Source organism: Pterocles gutturalis, unplaced genomic scaffold, assembly GCF_000699245.1.
Source record: "Pterocles gutturalis isolate BGI_N339 unplaced genomic scaffold, ASM69924v1 scaffold44144, whole genome shotgun sequence".
Taxonomy (NCBI): domain Eukaryota; kingdom Metazoa; phylum Chordata; class Aves; order Pterocliformes; family Pteroclidae; genus Pterocles; species Pterocles gutturalis.
This window is the reverse complement of record NW_010132311.1, coordinates 13,142-28,615: the sequence shown is the minus strand read 5'-3', so window position 1 is coordinate 28,615 and position 15,474 is coordinate 13,142. Positions and strand designations below refer to the sequence as shown.

At 43.8% G+C, this 15,474-nt stretch overlaps 1 protein-coding gene across 1 annotated transcript in view; it reads left to right on the top strand.

Moving 5' to 3' along the window:
* The window catches only part of DDX31 (DEAD (Asp-Glu-Ala-Asp) box polypeptide 31), a gene marked incomplete at its 5' end in the record, with an annotated part of 42,596 nt that overhangs the window by 18,388 nt on the left and 8,734 nt on the right, over positions 1 to 15,474 (top strand). The window contains 3 exons of the mRNA XM_010080857.1: positions 599 to 738; positions 6,257 to 6,338; positions 12,073 to 12,184. Of these exons, the coding sequence (XP_010079159.1) occupies positions 599 to 738; positions 6,257 to 6,338; positions 12,073 to 12,184 (334 nt within the window). The remainder of the gene's footprint in view (positions 1 to 598; positions 739 to 6,256; positions 6,339 to 12,072; positions 12,185 to 15,474) is intronic.

Sequence of the window (15,474 nt, the reverse complement as noted above, 5' to 3'; positions counted from 1 at the left end):
CCCTGCCGGTATCGTATCCGGCTGAAAGCACTCCCCCGTCTCTCTTAGATTTCTTCTAACCAGTGACCAGCTATGATTTGCTTTAATCAAAACAAAGCAATTTAGCCCATCTTCAGATTTGAATCTGTCATCTTTTACTTTATGTCTTTTCTCCCGAATGCAGAGCGGGCAGCTTCCCGCTATGGTATGGGCAGTCCTGGGGGTTGTTTGTTTGTGGTTTTTGTGAGACTATTTTTTGTTTTGTTTTTTTTTTTTTTTTTTAAGGGAAGCAAACAGATTCCTGATGTGCCTGTATAGAAATAAAATGTAAAAGGCAAAGAGAGACACTGAGATGGGGAAACTGTCCTATTATCTGAAAGTTGGCCGATGTGTCACATTCACATGTCAAAAAACTGCTGTGGCTGAGGGGGCTGAGTGATGGTTACAGGGATGAGCCCGATGGGCTCTTTATAAACAGGCCAATTCTGAGGGAGGTACAGCATGTGGGTTCTGCTCTGATCCCTTTTGTTTCAGATGAGCGGGCTGAGTGTCTCGTTTATAATTAACACGCTGTGTTCTGTTAATTCCTCCTTTCCCTTCTCATGTTCCCTTTTTGAAGTATAACGCTCCGGCTTCACCTGCGGAATACATCCACCGGATCGGGAGGACGGCTCGCATTGGCTGTCACGGGAACAGCCTGCTTGTCCTGGCGCCTTCGGAGGCAGAATATGTCAGCTTGCTGGCTTCTCACAAGATTAAGTGAGTCAGAAACGCGAACAAAAGTTTCAGCTCATCCTTGCTAATTAACCTTCCGTGGCACTTTCAGCGGGACTGTGTCTCGTGCAGGTTTTAATAAGAATTTATTAATTCTTGTGATCCAGGACCAGCCCCAGACTAGCAAAAGGAGAAAAAGGAAAGTGTGTGAAAATCATCAGCCTGACAGATTGTGTGTGTGTGTGTGCAGTGAGGGGCAGAGAGGAGACGGTAGTCAGAGATTCTTTGCACTCTGTTGTTAAGTCTCTGGCCCTGGGTTCAAATCGTGGCTATGCAGAGATCGCAAGTCAAATGAGCCTGTCAAATGCTAACTGGCCATCTGCCTGCATAGCACCATATTGTCAGAGATTGTGCTTGCTCTTCAGGAGAGATCCGGCAAGAAATAGCAAGGGAGCCATGGGTCATCTCTGGCAGGTAATTGTCCAAGATGTGCAGTGTAAGTGGCTTGTGACAGGAATAGTAGAGGCTTTTGTGAGTGGTGAGTGCCCAATCTGGTCCTGGAAGGCAATAAGGGGGGTGGACTCTGCAGAGCAAAAGTGGGGTGTGCTTCCAAGCTCGCTGAGAAAGCTTCTCTTGCACCAGCTCTAGCTAGGACTTGGGAGTAGATGGTAAGGAGAGCAAGCCAGGCTGGGAAATGTGCTGTCACCTACCCGATGGCCGACACACGATGAGATTTTAGTCCAGCTCTGCTTGTGCAGTGGTCCTTTTGGGGAGAAAAAACACAACTCGCCACTCAGCATTGCTAGTCAGGAGTGCTGTTGGGTCTCGAGCCTCCTCAACAGTCGGCTGGATATATGTGACTCCCTGTGCTCCCTGCACTGCTGTCTCCCGGCATTTCAGAGCAGCAGCTGAGTGGAGTCCCTTCAGTGTTGTACTAGTGTTGATGGAGCCCTGTAAACTCATGCACAAATTAGTTCTCTTTTATTCCTTGTGTTTATGTCGGGTGGAGCTGCTTGGAGTTGAATTTGGGTTTGCATCCTTGAAACAAACAAATGTTGACAGTAAATACAGGCTTATTCTAGGCTGTGAGCCATTTAGTGGTCTAACAAAGAGCCATCCATCATCCCAGGTAACTATCTATTAAGCAGACACCAGCAAGACATGGAGGGCTAAGCTGACAGGGTTTTTTTTCATGTAACAAACAGCACTGACATTTAAAGGTGAAATCCCACATAATTGTGAATTTTTAACTCCAAGTGGAAAGTTCTTTTTTTCTATTTTATAATATTTTGGAAGTGTTGGAGGAAGGAGAGGGAAATTTCCCTTTTTTATTTTAAATGTTAATGCTTTTATGCAATTTTGATGGTTTTTAACAAGTTTAAGGAGCAGTGTCACTCACGCTGGTAATGATGTCTGCTAAGGAGACCTGTTGTTGAGCTAGCCACTGTTCTCTGGGAATCTGTAGACAACTGGGCTGAATGAGCAGAGGGAGACTTATGTGAATTTTTTTTCTTTTCTCCACTTCTCAAATCGATATAGCCAAACAACTCTGGGGATTGTAATTTCATATTTGGTTGTTTTATGTTCTTCATAAAACGTACTGCCCTGCGGATATGGGACTTGCCAAAAAAAGGAGTGTAATTTGCCTTCCTTGACCCCTGTCTTCAGTTGGAAGAAAACGGGTGTCTAATTGGCATGGGTGGGCAATTCGGCCTGTTTGCAGTCATGTGTCCTCTACTCTTCCTACATAGTAGCGCATGGTGTGAGAAGGGGCAACGGGGGAGAGAACAGAGCTGATGAATTACAGTGAAGATGCAGGAAGGCAGCTTGAAGCTAAAGGCAGCAAGTGCCATCAGCACAAATTGCCGTTACCCTTCATAAACAGGGCATTATGGTGATAATCCTGACAATTTAATTCAGTGCGAGGGTGAAAGACAGCATGTGCTGTACTGTCACCGATCCTCTTAAGCACTGATAGGTTTTGTTTCTTTATCCTAAGTCTTTGTGGCTTTTGACTTGGACTGCACAAGTTAATGGAGTTTGCATTTTTTTAGTCTTTGCTTAATTTTTAAATCTCTTGGGTTTTGTTGGAGATGAGTGTGCATTGGGAATTTTTTAAATTTGTTTTTTCTTTTTTAAATGAAATTCCCGCTGGGTTTATTGAAATGTAAATACTTCATAAAATATGTATTTCTAAGAAGACAAAGCATGAGACGAGTCTCCGCAGCCCTCGGCTGGTGTAAATGAGCAGTGCTGTGCTGATTTACAGTAGATGAGGATCTGACCCAGAGTTTTTTCTTAAGCCCCTCCACCCACCCCAGCATGCATGGGAGTAAGTCCAGAAATGTTGAGAGTCGGAAGTAATGAGAGCAGACGTGGCTTTGTTCCTGGATGAAAATCCACTTCGGAATTAGGGATGACTGCCTTTGAAATTGGAAATCGCTCGCAATTAATTTTCACCGGTACCTGAAGCATCTCCTTGGCTTCCACAGTGGAAAAGCAGCGTTAGCCTTTGCCAAAACCATCTCACTTTGGCTCTGCTGAGATCACTGATTCCCGTTGGGGCTCGAGAAAGCTGCATGCCTCTCTCTGCAACTTTTCAGTCTTTGTGCGTCTTGAAATTGCGGTTCTTCCACCTAACTGTGAATGTGTATGTGCGTACACACACGTGCTTACTCATGTTTTGTGTGTATTTCCCTCTTTCTTTTTTCTATTTTTTTTAAAGGTTAGACTCCAAAATGTTCTATCTCAGCTCTAAGCGTAACTAACAGATTTTCCTTCAAAGGGAGGAGGCAAGAAGCAGAAGAAAGTCAGTGAGGTTCACTTTTTTTTTTCCCTTATGTCTCTTTTAGTTCCTTCAACTGCAATCTAGCAGCGCCTGCCTCGACAGCTATCAGATAATTTCTTTATCTCCTAACGGCGGCCTAACTAATTTATAAAGGAAAACGCATCACCATGAAGGCACGAGTCATTTCTCTCCCTTCTCTACGGTTGTGCTTCCCCCCCTCCCCTGCTCCCCTCACACGATGCTCCCCGCTGTGAACCAAGTTCACATATCTGTTAGGCTGCGAGCTGGCAGCGCGCCAGGCGAGAGGAGGATCGGAGAGGGGGTGACATCTCAGACAAATCAATGTCAAAGGTTTGACGTTTTCATTCATAGCGGCGTCAAAGCAACCTTTAGGGGGGATGGGGAGGTAGACTTTTTCTCTTGCTTAAGTGGTTGCCGTTTATGTTTTAATTTACTGTTATACTTTTCAAAAACAAACAGGGAAGCCCTCAGTTGTCTTTTTATGCTCCATTTCCCTTTCTCCCCCATCACTCCCCCGCCTTTTTCTCTCTGCATCCTCTGCGGAGGAATCTGTTACATGGGGAGTCCCAGCTGCACAGCCATGGGGCTTGTCTCCCATATAGGAAATCTTATGGCCGCACTGGCCTGTGCCTTCCAGGTTGGATGGCTATTTCTCTGGACCATCTCTTCTCCTTTCCTTACATTGTGATGGTGATCTGGCTGAGGATGAGAAAGCAAATAGCAAACGTAAAGGTATTTGTGGCTTTAACTGGGAAGGACTGGGGAACAGGACCGTGTTACGCAGTATGGCAAAGATTCATCCATTCCTCCTAACCAGGTGTCTAGAGATCTTTGAGCAAAGAGAAAGGGGATATCGTTCTTATATTATTTCTTTCTGTACAAACTGAAGAAAAGAGTATTGCATCCTTTCAGGAACTGCGTACATCTTTCTGACCATCTCAGATTCGAGAGTCAGAGAGCTGTTGGACCCCCAGAATTTCTCTTTTCCTTATACTGATGTAACCCCAAATGAACTGCTTGGCTTCTGTGCAGTATTTATTATTTATTCTGGTATAAAAAGGAAAATAATCTCTTTTCTAGAGATGACCTTTGCCCATTGCTGAAAATCTGGGCCCACAAACTTCAGCTTTTATTATCTGAGTAATCCCCTTGGAAATGGGACCCAGTTTGGATGCAGCTGTAATATTAATGGCCTGGAGCTGCACAGCTGTTCCTGTATTGTCACCTGGCGTGTGTGTGCCCCACAAGACAGTGTTAAAGAGGACAAAGAATGCCTAGTCTCCTGTAAATGCACTCTAAGTAGGATAGGACCACTCCCTTTAAAAGGAAGCTGGTTTGTAAGCATTTCCAGTATCTGGGCCGTGACAGTACCCAGCAGTGTCTTGCGAGCAGGACTTGGAGAATAAATCGTCTGGTTGAATCTACAGGAGGAATGTGAGTCGACAGAATTAAAATAAATGCCCAGTGTGAAGCCTGGCTAGGACAGCTGACCGAGTCTCCTGTATTTAAAAAAAAATGCTGTGGGGTCCCTAATGGGCTGGGCTTTGGCTGTCCACTTGAAATGAGAGGGGAGGTGAGTCTTCAGAATGAGGAAGGAAATCAAACTGTTATTTGGTGTCAGAGGTGGCTTTTGGAGCTATAAATGAATTGGAGTGTGAGTGTGTCCATTGGAAGTGTGTCTCTGAGCTTTGACCCAAGCCATGTAGCAAGAAGTTGGAATGATGTAAGATCTTGTGGGAAAGGGTGATGATGTGGCCAGGGGGAAGGAAACTGCGGGAGAGTTGGCTTGATAGGAAAAGTTCCTTGGGATCCTGTTGTTACCCTCTGAACTTGAGTCACTATGAGGGGAAGGAGCTGTGTCTACACAGCCTTAGTTTTAGCTCTTTAGTTATGGGAGCATGGTCATTAACATGTGTGGAAAAAAATGTGTGTAAACATCAAAGTGCTTTGTTCCTTTGAATGAGGGCTGAGCAATGTCTCTGATTGCAGAGAATCTGGTAGGTCGACTGGGGGAGACAAGATGTAGGAGAAGTAGCAAAGTAAGCGGAGCACGTCTTTCCAGCCTGTGTGTGTCTCTCAGTCGATTTCTTACACTTGCACAAGCAACAGAATGCAGACACCTGCTCCCTGCCCATGGCATCCAATGGACAATAAAAATGTTTGACACCCTCTGGTTTCAAAGTGGTGGTTACAGATCTTATTGTTCATAGTTATAAAAATGTACAAATCTACAAGAAGCATTAATGTTATGAGCGGCTTCAACTCTGTTTTGAGTTTCTTTTAGTGAAAAACATGACCAAATGGTTTTCAGTTGTGTTGGTGCATCTCAATGCAAGGACAGAAAAATTATTAAAACAACAGAAATATAATTAAAGGCCTAAAGTTTTCCTTTAATCAGTTACTCTGGTTGAGAGCCAAGGATACTTACAGTGAACTGAAAGTCCGCCCTCAGTTATTTTGATGCTCTGTTAGAGTTGGAGTGTGTAGTGGTGACTTGTAACAGTGACAAGGTTGCGGGTAAAATTGTCTCTCTTCCAGTGAAAACACCAGTTCAGCTGGGGTTGAGATTTTACAGTAGTTATACTTTTAGGGTTGCTGAGTGAGTGTCTGGGATAAGATCGCATGTATTTCGGGGATAAACTCTTAAGTTGAGTGTGTAAATCTCAATCTTTTGCTATTATCAGCCTGGGGTTTACTACGTGCTGTATTTGAAAAGTAGGAGAGATGGTAATTTTTTGTCTTATGTTGCTTCAGTGTTTCAGAGATAAAGATGGAGAAGGTTTTATCCAGCCTGATGAAAGACGATCGCTTCAAGTTGCACAGACCAGGACACAAGGTGAGTTATTCTGCTGATTTGGGATTGCTCCGATTTTGATTTACGAATTAAATGTCATAAGTATTCCTCCCTTAGCTTCCATCTTTACGATGCAAGGGTTATTATATCCATGATGTGAGGCACTGCAAATAATTCTGGAACTGCCTTATACCACAATTGTGCAATCTGTAAACTGTTGTCCCCAAAAAGCAGTCACTTCTAACTCTTCAGCAAATATTTTTGTAACAGACAGTAAAGGTTTCTGGGCGCAAAAGCTTTGGGTTTTTTTCCCCGCAAAGGTTCTGTTCTCCTTGGCTTTTCTGAACAAAAATACTGTTGGAGATCACAAGTGACACAAAACTTCTCACAAGAAATGAGGAAAATGTGTTTGGTGATGTGTTACGTAGGTTTTTTTATTATCTGTGTTCAGTTGGAGCCTAAAACAAAGCTCAATGTGTTGACAGGCATCTTTTCATTGACTTCGGCAAGCTTTGGGTCTGCCCTCAAGTTGCTAATTCACAGAATTCAGTCATTTGCAATTGATGTCTCAGGCATTTCTACATTCTGGCAAATTAAATCCTCCAAGAACCCTCAGTTTGAATAGAAGTCAAGAATGCATCAAGCAGCATGCTCTTTTTCTTTTTTTTTCCCATCTTGTTGCTGTTTTGCCTGCTCGTTCTTTCTGTTATACCACGTATGAGCCTTCTTGTTTCCTGCAGATGACTGTTAGGAGCTGTGGTGTTCTTAGTAAACACGCTTTTGAAAGATGTTCAGCTTTCCTACATGCCCTATATTTCACAGAAAGCCACATCTGTGGCTCATCTGAGATACAGCTCTATTTAAAGCTCTTTCCCACCGCTGCACAGTTTTTCACTGAAATCACCCTGTAATGCCTATATTTTAAATGTCTGGAACACACCTAGGATATGACCTCTTAACTCATTCAACAAATAAGTAAAAGTTTAATTGTGCTTTTGTTAATGCACAAATTATTTTAACTAGTTCTTCATAAATAATTTCCTTTTTTCCAGAATGTGCTTATAGGCAGGCAATGCTCACTTAAACATCTCAAAGCCCTTGTATGCTTGTCTTTGGAATAGCAATAAAAAGCTAACAAGCCTTTTAGCTACCAGGGCTGATCAGATTGGTATTTCTACTATGCTTTCAAATTATAAAATACTCTACACATCTCAGCACAGAATGTTCTAAATACTAATCTTTTGTCTTTCTCCCTTTTCTAAAAAAAAAAAAAAAAAACAAAAAACAAAAAAAAAAACAAAAAAAAAAACAAAACAAAACACAAAAAACAAGAAAAAACCCCCAAACAGTATTTGAAAGTAGCTATTACTCTGGTTTTCGCTCAGCGGTGCTGCCTGGGTATGCTCTGCCGTGCCAGGTGCTGTCTGTGGGTACGTGTATGGAAGGAGCTGGTTCCTTTCACTTGCAGTCAAAGGTGGGATTGAATTCCTCTCTTCCCTCTGCCATCAAAGTGAATAGGATTTAGCTGTTGACTTCACTGGAGCTGAGATGTATCCATTCTGGCTGTAGGGCGGTCTGAATCTGCTGCAGAAACTTAAAAATAGGTTATTCTGTATTTATATGTGACTCAGAATCTGAAAGGATTGGGACTGAGAAACGGAGTTTCTCTTAATGGAAAAAAATACATAATTTAATGGGGATGAAATTACAGTAGTTCTGTCAATATCAAATAGGCTTCTTCAGGAATTACTTGAAAAATATATTAAATGCAAGCAAGGATTCATTCTGTTTGTTAGCTGTGTATTTAATTGCTATCAGAGGCTCTGTGAGTGGTCTGCAATGCTTCGTCAGGAGCTGCAGGGGCATGTTTCCAAGTTTTCGGGAGGGTTAATCTCTATTAAATTCTGTAAGATTGTTGTAGAGATGGTGCAATAAACTGGGAATGCAGTGGGACGTTGCATAGGACAGAGGGTGGTTGAGGACTTGTTATAAGGAGCTGAACCTGATCTGCTTGTGATGTTGCTGTTCAAGAGAGTGTTAGCTTTGCTTATCAGCTCTCCGTGCATTGAGTCATGTATATATTATAGCCGTGCACACAGGAACCTCATTATAATGCTCTCCAGTTCTCATTGCCTCAACTGAAGTCCATTATAAGTACCACATTGGAACATGTATTTTTTTGGGCTTCTGTGTGCAGCCAGGGAGCAAGCTGAAGTGCCTGTAAAATGTATATTTTATATTTAGGTATATAAAATATATATGTGGCTATGTCTGGGTGTGTGAATGTTCACCTGCCTACAAAGAGAATAAATTTGATCTTTCAACTTTTATGGAGGGGGGCAGGGGGACTTGGTGAGTTCTAGAGAAGGTGTGCGGAGGTTAGTAAAAAGTTGTTATTAAAACAAAATCCTTCATTTTGTTTTGAAGTATAATAGAAGCAGGAGATGTTACAGCTGGGGTTTTTGGCTGATTTTTTTCCTCTTCCTTTTTTTTTTTATAACTATTTTAAGAAAGAACTTTTCTGTCTCAGTCTAGTTTTATTGTGTTTTGATTCCTTCTACCATTAACATATTGTCTTAATGAAATCAGAGGTTTTCTGAATTTATCCCAACCTCTCAAACCTAAAAGCTGCAGTCTTTATAATCAGAAGTTTCTTTGTTCTGAAAGAAATAAGTGTATCTTTTCCTGGTGTAGCTGGCATTTGGGGAAGTCCCCCTGATGTCTTGAACCAGTTAAATACCATTGCAGCCAGGCCTGTTTCTTCCTTTAGCTTATAGATACTGTTATTGACCACAGTCGTTAGGCAGTGATTAGGGATCTGCCAGAACAAGCCATTGCTCTGAGCAAACGCAAGGCAGACAAAGTTCTCCTGTCCCGCTATTTCTCCATAACGGCAGTAATGGTTGTTATTTAACAGGTGTAACAAAGTCATCTAGGTGGAGAGTAGATCAAGCAAGCCTCTAGGGGAGGCTTTCCTCTTCTGGGTCCTGATAAAATGTGTAAGGTCTCAAATGAATTGTCCTGCTCATTTGAACCAAGATGCGAGCAGAATTAAAGCTTGCTTGTGGAGTAAAGCATACAGGATGGCTTCCAGTGCACTTCCAGTGGCAGCGTTTTATTGGATCTGTCCAGACACTCCCATGGTGTGCAGGTTTTATTTTCACAGTTTGGCTCTGAGTCAGCTTTAAATTTAGATTATTATTATTGGGGTTCGTTGGGGTTTTTTTAGATGAATCAAACAGATTTTTTTCTGTGCCCGTTAGGGGGCAATTTTAAAATGAGATCTGTCTCAAGGGGCTGAAGGGGATAAAAGATAAGGTGGAGATGGGAGGAGGGGAGAAGCTATTTTCTGACTACATTGTGTTTCCTGCCATTTGCTTTTTTTCATTTCTTTCTCTTGGACTGACCTCACACTTTGGAAATTATGCACCTAGTTTTTTATCCCTCATTTTTGTCTTACTTTTTTTTTTTTTTTTTCCCCAGCACCAGGAAGAAGAGATGCCTCATTTTGAAACCTAAAGGGGGGAATAAGAAAAGTCCTTTGTAATATATTGCCATATTATCACTAAATCCCCTGACAGTTGTGACACAGAAGCAAGTCACCTGTCACTTAAGCTTGAGGTCTCTTTAATTTTCTCCTGGAATTCGCACCAGGCTGTCTTTAATTTGAGGCCTTTATTGGAATTCTGAAACCTTTCTGCCTCCCCGGTGCTCAGATCTATTCTGAGTGCTGTTACAGAATGTATACAATAACCAACAGAGGGATTCAGAGGGGGCTGAAGCACTGTTTATTTAACACTCTGGAGGGATTTTCGTGCTTATTCGGTCCTGGCTACCCGGCTTTCAATATCGCTTTGACAACCGTTATGCCCTTCTCATTAATTTTAAACAGTTAAAACACAGGAAAAAGAGAAAAAGTTTTCATTATTAAAGTGCTTTACTTTTTAATAACAGAGGATTCTGTCCGCCAGGGGAAAGGGCAAACCTCACTAATTTCACATTCATATTAAAAAACGCTGGGAAGGTGACACTTTGTGCTGCCAGGAGGCTTAACAAAAGAAAAGTGATGGGGGCTAGGAGGAGCAGGCGGGGGGAGAAAGTTTTATGTTTCACGTCAGTGGAAACTTGTTAGTCACAAAGATGAGTGTCCGCTTCGGGGAGGCAGCTCCACTTGTGGTTTATTAAACCTTTGCAGGGACCCTTTGAGAGGCGACTGTCTCAACTGGTTAGTAGGTGCACGTTAAGTCAAAGTAAAAAGCGTCTGTGAAACAGGCTGTGGTGTGAGTCTGTCCCAAATGCATCGGGAGACAGATAGCAGGGACCAGAAATTGGGGAGACTCTTCATGTAGCCTTAAAATACTGACTCTTGTCTTTGCTGGCGATGCAGATGGACAGTCCAGGCAGAGGGTGAGCAGGAACTCTAGTCCCCGTAACCATTGAAGAATAACCCACTGGATCGAAGCTGTGGGATCCCAAGCTCAAAAGAGGGCACTGCGCAGGGAATTTAGGCTGGATTCGGGGTCTGTCTCTGGGCAGACTTGCGGTTCGGCTGTAGAGTGGCAGATTGGGGTCAGCAAAACATTTTGTGTAGGGTGCCAGCAGCGCTGCCTGGCTGCCAGGATCACCGAGGTTCGTGGTGTCAGCGTGATGCGGTTCCCCTGGACCGGCAGCAGTGCAGAGGTGATGCTCCCAGCCGAGGGAAGGAGGGTTGTGCAGCATTAGCATGCAAATCCGGGGAGGAGCAACAGGATTGTTGCCTTGGCACAGGCCTAGCACAGAGTCATGGGAGCTGGACGTTTATTTTGTCAGATGAGGGGTTGACCACTATGAATTTGCTGCCTTGGATCTGGCACTCAGACTTGGATGCTGGTTCAGTCGGAGTAGCTTTTGAGAACTGTTGTCCTTTCCTGGGAGAGGTTCACATCCATGGATGCCTGGCTTCGCACTTTGCTGTCAACTTCCCATCAAAACTCCTCTTGTTTTCTTGTCCACATTTCCTCTCTCTGCCTGGGTACTTCAGACAGAGAGGCAGCCTCTTTTCTCCTCCCAGTAACAGCTTGCTCCCAGGAATGTTTGCTTTCCATTTCCTGAACTGCATCCTACAGCTTGATCCTGGAAAAGCTTGAGCACATGCAGAAATTGCCCTTTTGGTCTAAGGAACTTTCTTCTGTTGTGCCTTTGGTGCAAGGGGCTTCTCTTATTCTAGAGGAACCACGTGGTGGCAGTTATGGTGAAGTGTGACTTGTTGACAGGGAGAAAATTTCACGTTCATGTAGTTGGCTTTGTTCACAGGTACTGAATTTGGTCCATTCTCTGGAGCTTGGGGCTGCACGTTGACCTCCTGCCCCACAAGTGCCAAGCTCAGGCCGGGTGTTTTGGGGAACCGCACAGGGGAACTTGCACCGTCAGTCTAAACCTGTTAGTGTGGACTCTGGGGGAGTTGTTCCAAATAACTCCAGTGGAAAAAAGTGGTGGTGTCTGGCCTGTTGCATCTGAAAGAAAAACAAAAAAAAGCAAAGAAAAAAGATACATGATAGATGTTAGGAAACACAAAATTAAAACCGATTTGCTCTCCTCACCGCATAGCGCTCACTGGCTGCTTTGACTTTAACATCTTTATCTTTTTTTTTTTTCTGTAGTAATATTGAGAGGATTACCTTTGTTGGCCCCTGGGTGGTTACTGTGTGATTTTACTGTTATTAAATCTATTGTAAACTGCTTCATTATTCCTGACTCAAATTCTCTCTTTCCTCTAATCCTTCCACCGCCCTTGTAGAAATTCTGTGGCACGGACCCTCAGGAAATCCGGGAGCGGGCCACGGTTTTGCAGACAAAATTTGAAAATTACGTCCACTCCAGCGAGGGGACTGTCTGGTGGGCAAAGAAAGGTCAGTGCACTTCTTTTCAGTTTATTCCAGAAGGGCTCATACAAGCTGCCAAGGTTTTTTTCTGGGGGAAAGCTTTAGGGAAAAGTCCTGGAAGAAACATTTTGGGGCCATTGGGCTCTGTAGGGGGTTGAGATGGGCCCAGAAGGCTTTGTGATGATATTAAATGTTAATTTCTTGCATTCCCATATTACGTGCAAATGAGGTTTAATCTTGGCTTTCAATAGGATTCACATCTGAGGGCTCTGACCCAATCGCGTGAGCAAAGAGATTACGTGTGTTATGCTGGGTGGGTTGTGGGCGACCTGTTGAACCACATCCTGGTGCAATACCCATTAGGTGCTTTCAGTTTACACCAGGAATGAATTTGAAGCCTGTAAGACAGGATGTCTTGGGACCAGCTCTTAACAGACAAGATCTTAAACTGGAGGTTGTTGTGTGGGGTGGGAGAAAAATGAGAGAGAGGGCAACTACTCAAAAAGGCAGGAAGAACTAAAACTGGGATGGACTTCATAATAATTGTAGCTAGGTGCAAATCTGGGATTTGATCTCCCATCTTTGCCAAGCAGGATGCACAGCAGTTGTCAGTGAGCAGTACAAGAAACTCTTCCCTTCTCTTTCAGTTTGGAAAATCCAGAGGAAGGTGGATTTTTGGGAAAGATGAAAAGCCTTCTAGGAATGTGGTAGGAAGATAAACACTAAGCCAGTCTCCTGAGAGGAGCCAAAAAGGTGGTGCAGTGTAGGCACCCCTCTTCTGTGTGCTGTTGTGTTGCCCAGTAAGGTTGATCTGGGTGCACTGGAAAACTGAATAGCTGCTGTAAAGGGAACGCGGGAAGTCAGGCCCCAAAGATCCTTGACAAGTACTTGGAGTTGGGTTGTTCAATATTGAGACAAGTCCACAAAATGCAAACTCTTTACGCAAGAGAAATGGGGACAAACTGGCTTTTGAGCTGTACAATGTCGTCATAGAAACTGGATAAGAGAAGGCTGTTCTCAAGATAGAAGTTAAGTTCAGCATTAAAATTGTTTGGAATCATGAGAAATCGTTGTTCAGGGGTTCAAAGGTGCTGTTTTTTTCTGAATGTTGTACTAGCTCGTTAGGTGATGACATAGCAGAATGACTAGAGCTATAGTGACCTTACCCCAAATTATTCTGCGTGCTTTTACTGATGTATGGCTGTGTTGGTTTGAAATCCTACTGTTTCGCTCTTTGGTCAGCTCCCTGCCACTGCATGTCACTGCACTGATTCTCACCCCTGACTCCAACAGTTGCAAGGCTGATTTTTTTTTTCCCCAGGGTAGTGAAATACTTTTCTCCAACAGTGAGTGTTAGAGGCTTGCTGTACACACAGCTTGCTTGCACCCATTTTCAGGTGTGTTGTGCTACTTGACTGGTGTAATTACTTCTAAGTCGACAGTGTCAAATCATGTAACTAATATAATCAAATCCTCAATTCTGCATGGATGAGTTTCTTGTTGCTCCGCTGGGATTCCTTATACCCCAACTTCTAACCTGAAAGGACTGTGACAGGGAGAGCAACTGAATGGCTGTGGTCACACGTAGAAAACCTCAGTGGTTTATTTCTGTGTGCATGCACGCACCCCACGCACTCCTGTTGCTGCCCTTAGCACTAACTTTTTTTTAGCTGCAGACAAGAAGTACAGAAGATATATCAGGAAACACTGAAATGTTGTGCATCCCATTGATCTTGTATGGGAGCACTCCTCCTCTTTTTCCTACTCCACTATCTGCATATGCAAATTTTCCACTGCTGAGTGGCTTCCATAAGCCCCCTCTTCCTCCCCTCTGCGCCAGGCATCATGAATAATTAACACGGCAGCTGGCTTTTGCTTTCATGGCAGACAATCAATTGGAAACTGTGCCAGAGGTGCATTTGTTTCTCTCTCTTTTTCTCTTTTTCCCCATTTTCTGACCTAGTCAATGTTAATAAACAGCATTTTGACTGCAGCCCACTTCCAAAAGGCAAGTGGCTCCCTGCCCACTCACCCCTTCTGCCTCTTGGTCCCGTGTTTTCCAAACCCAAATCAAGTGGTTCAGGGAAGGTGCTGCCCTTCAAAGTTGATTGACTGATGAGCAGTGAGATGGGTGAGAAGAGGGGGACAGCTGGGCTCTGCTACCTGAAGGACGAATCTCACGAAGTGTTGAAGCCCCTTTTGGGAAACAGAGGTGTCTCGTCCGAAGGGTTGCATGGTGACAAGTACCCTGTTTTGGAGCTCTGGGGACAGGTAGAGCTCAGGAGACTCTGGCCCTTTGTGCCTCTGAGGTTACAGAAAGGGTAAGGATGCTTTTCTCTTCTGTTTCCCCATTTTATAGCCAATAGTTGAACATTTTGCCTCATCCTTTCTCTCCTCAGCACCCGTGTGTCGAGAGTGTGCAGAATAGGGTTTTTGAGAGCATTTGCGCTGGTTTATAAGCCCTCGGAGGGACAGCCTTCAGATGAGGCACCGAGACAGGGTATTTGGAATTTAGCATTCTCTTTTTGGGAAAACATGGGTCTCTTGATGCTCAGAGGCCTCTGAGAGAGTAGCATTGTGAAATTGGGAAGAAGGTGCAAAAAACTCAATCTTTTATTCTCATCGATTGGGAAAAGGAGTTCGCTTTACTCAGTAAACAGAGCTTTGATGGATTCCCTGGGTCCTTCCAGGAGCTGATCTGCTAAAATGACATTTTTATTACTGTTCATAAACTCCAATCTCTGGCTGCTGCCAAGAGATTAGACATAAGCTGTGGGCAAACTTGCTGGTCTGGTGGCTCAACAGGCAAGGGCAGGAGAGGTTAGAGTTTAGAGCTTGCTGCTGTCAGGGGCTGAGGGGGAGAGGAAGATGTAGGTGGTGGCTGGAGTCAGGGCTGGGGAGGCACAGGAGGTTTAACAAGCGGAGGAGCAGCAGGGGATTGAAGGGAGGCATTTTCTGAGCTGTAGAGTTTCCTTACTAAAAGTCCCTCTATTCCCCATAGCAGAGAGGACAGCCTGGGTGTCGTTAATGTTCCAGCTACGTGGAGGAGCAGTGGTAGCGTTCATATTAGTGGATGATCGTCTTTAGAGCAATGAGCCCTGAGGGAAGGGCATTACAGGAATACCGAGATGTGAAGGGAAATTTGCACACAATTCTATTATTTTTCCCTTTTGAGAAGGTGAGCTCTGTTCTCAGTGTGATGATGAGTCAGGAAATCCGTCTGGCTCTCAGGTATTTATAAGAGACTAGCTAGTAACTGGTGAAAAATGCGTGGCCTGCTGGGACTGGAATATCAGAGGAGTCTTTCTGTGCCACCT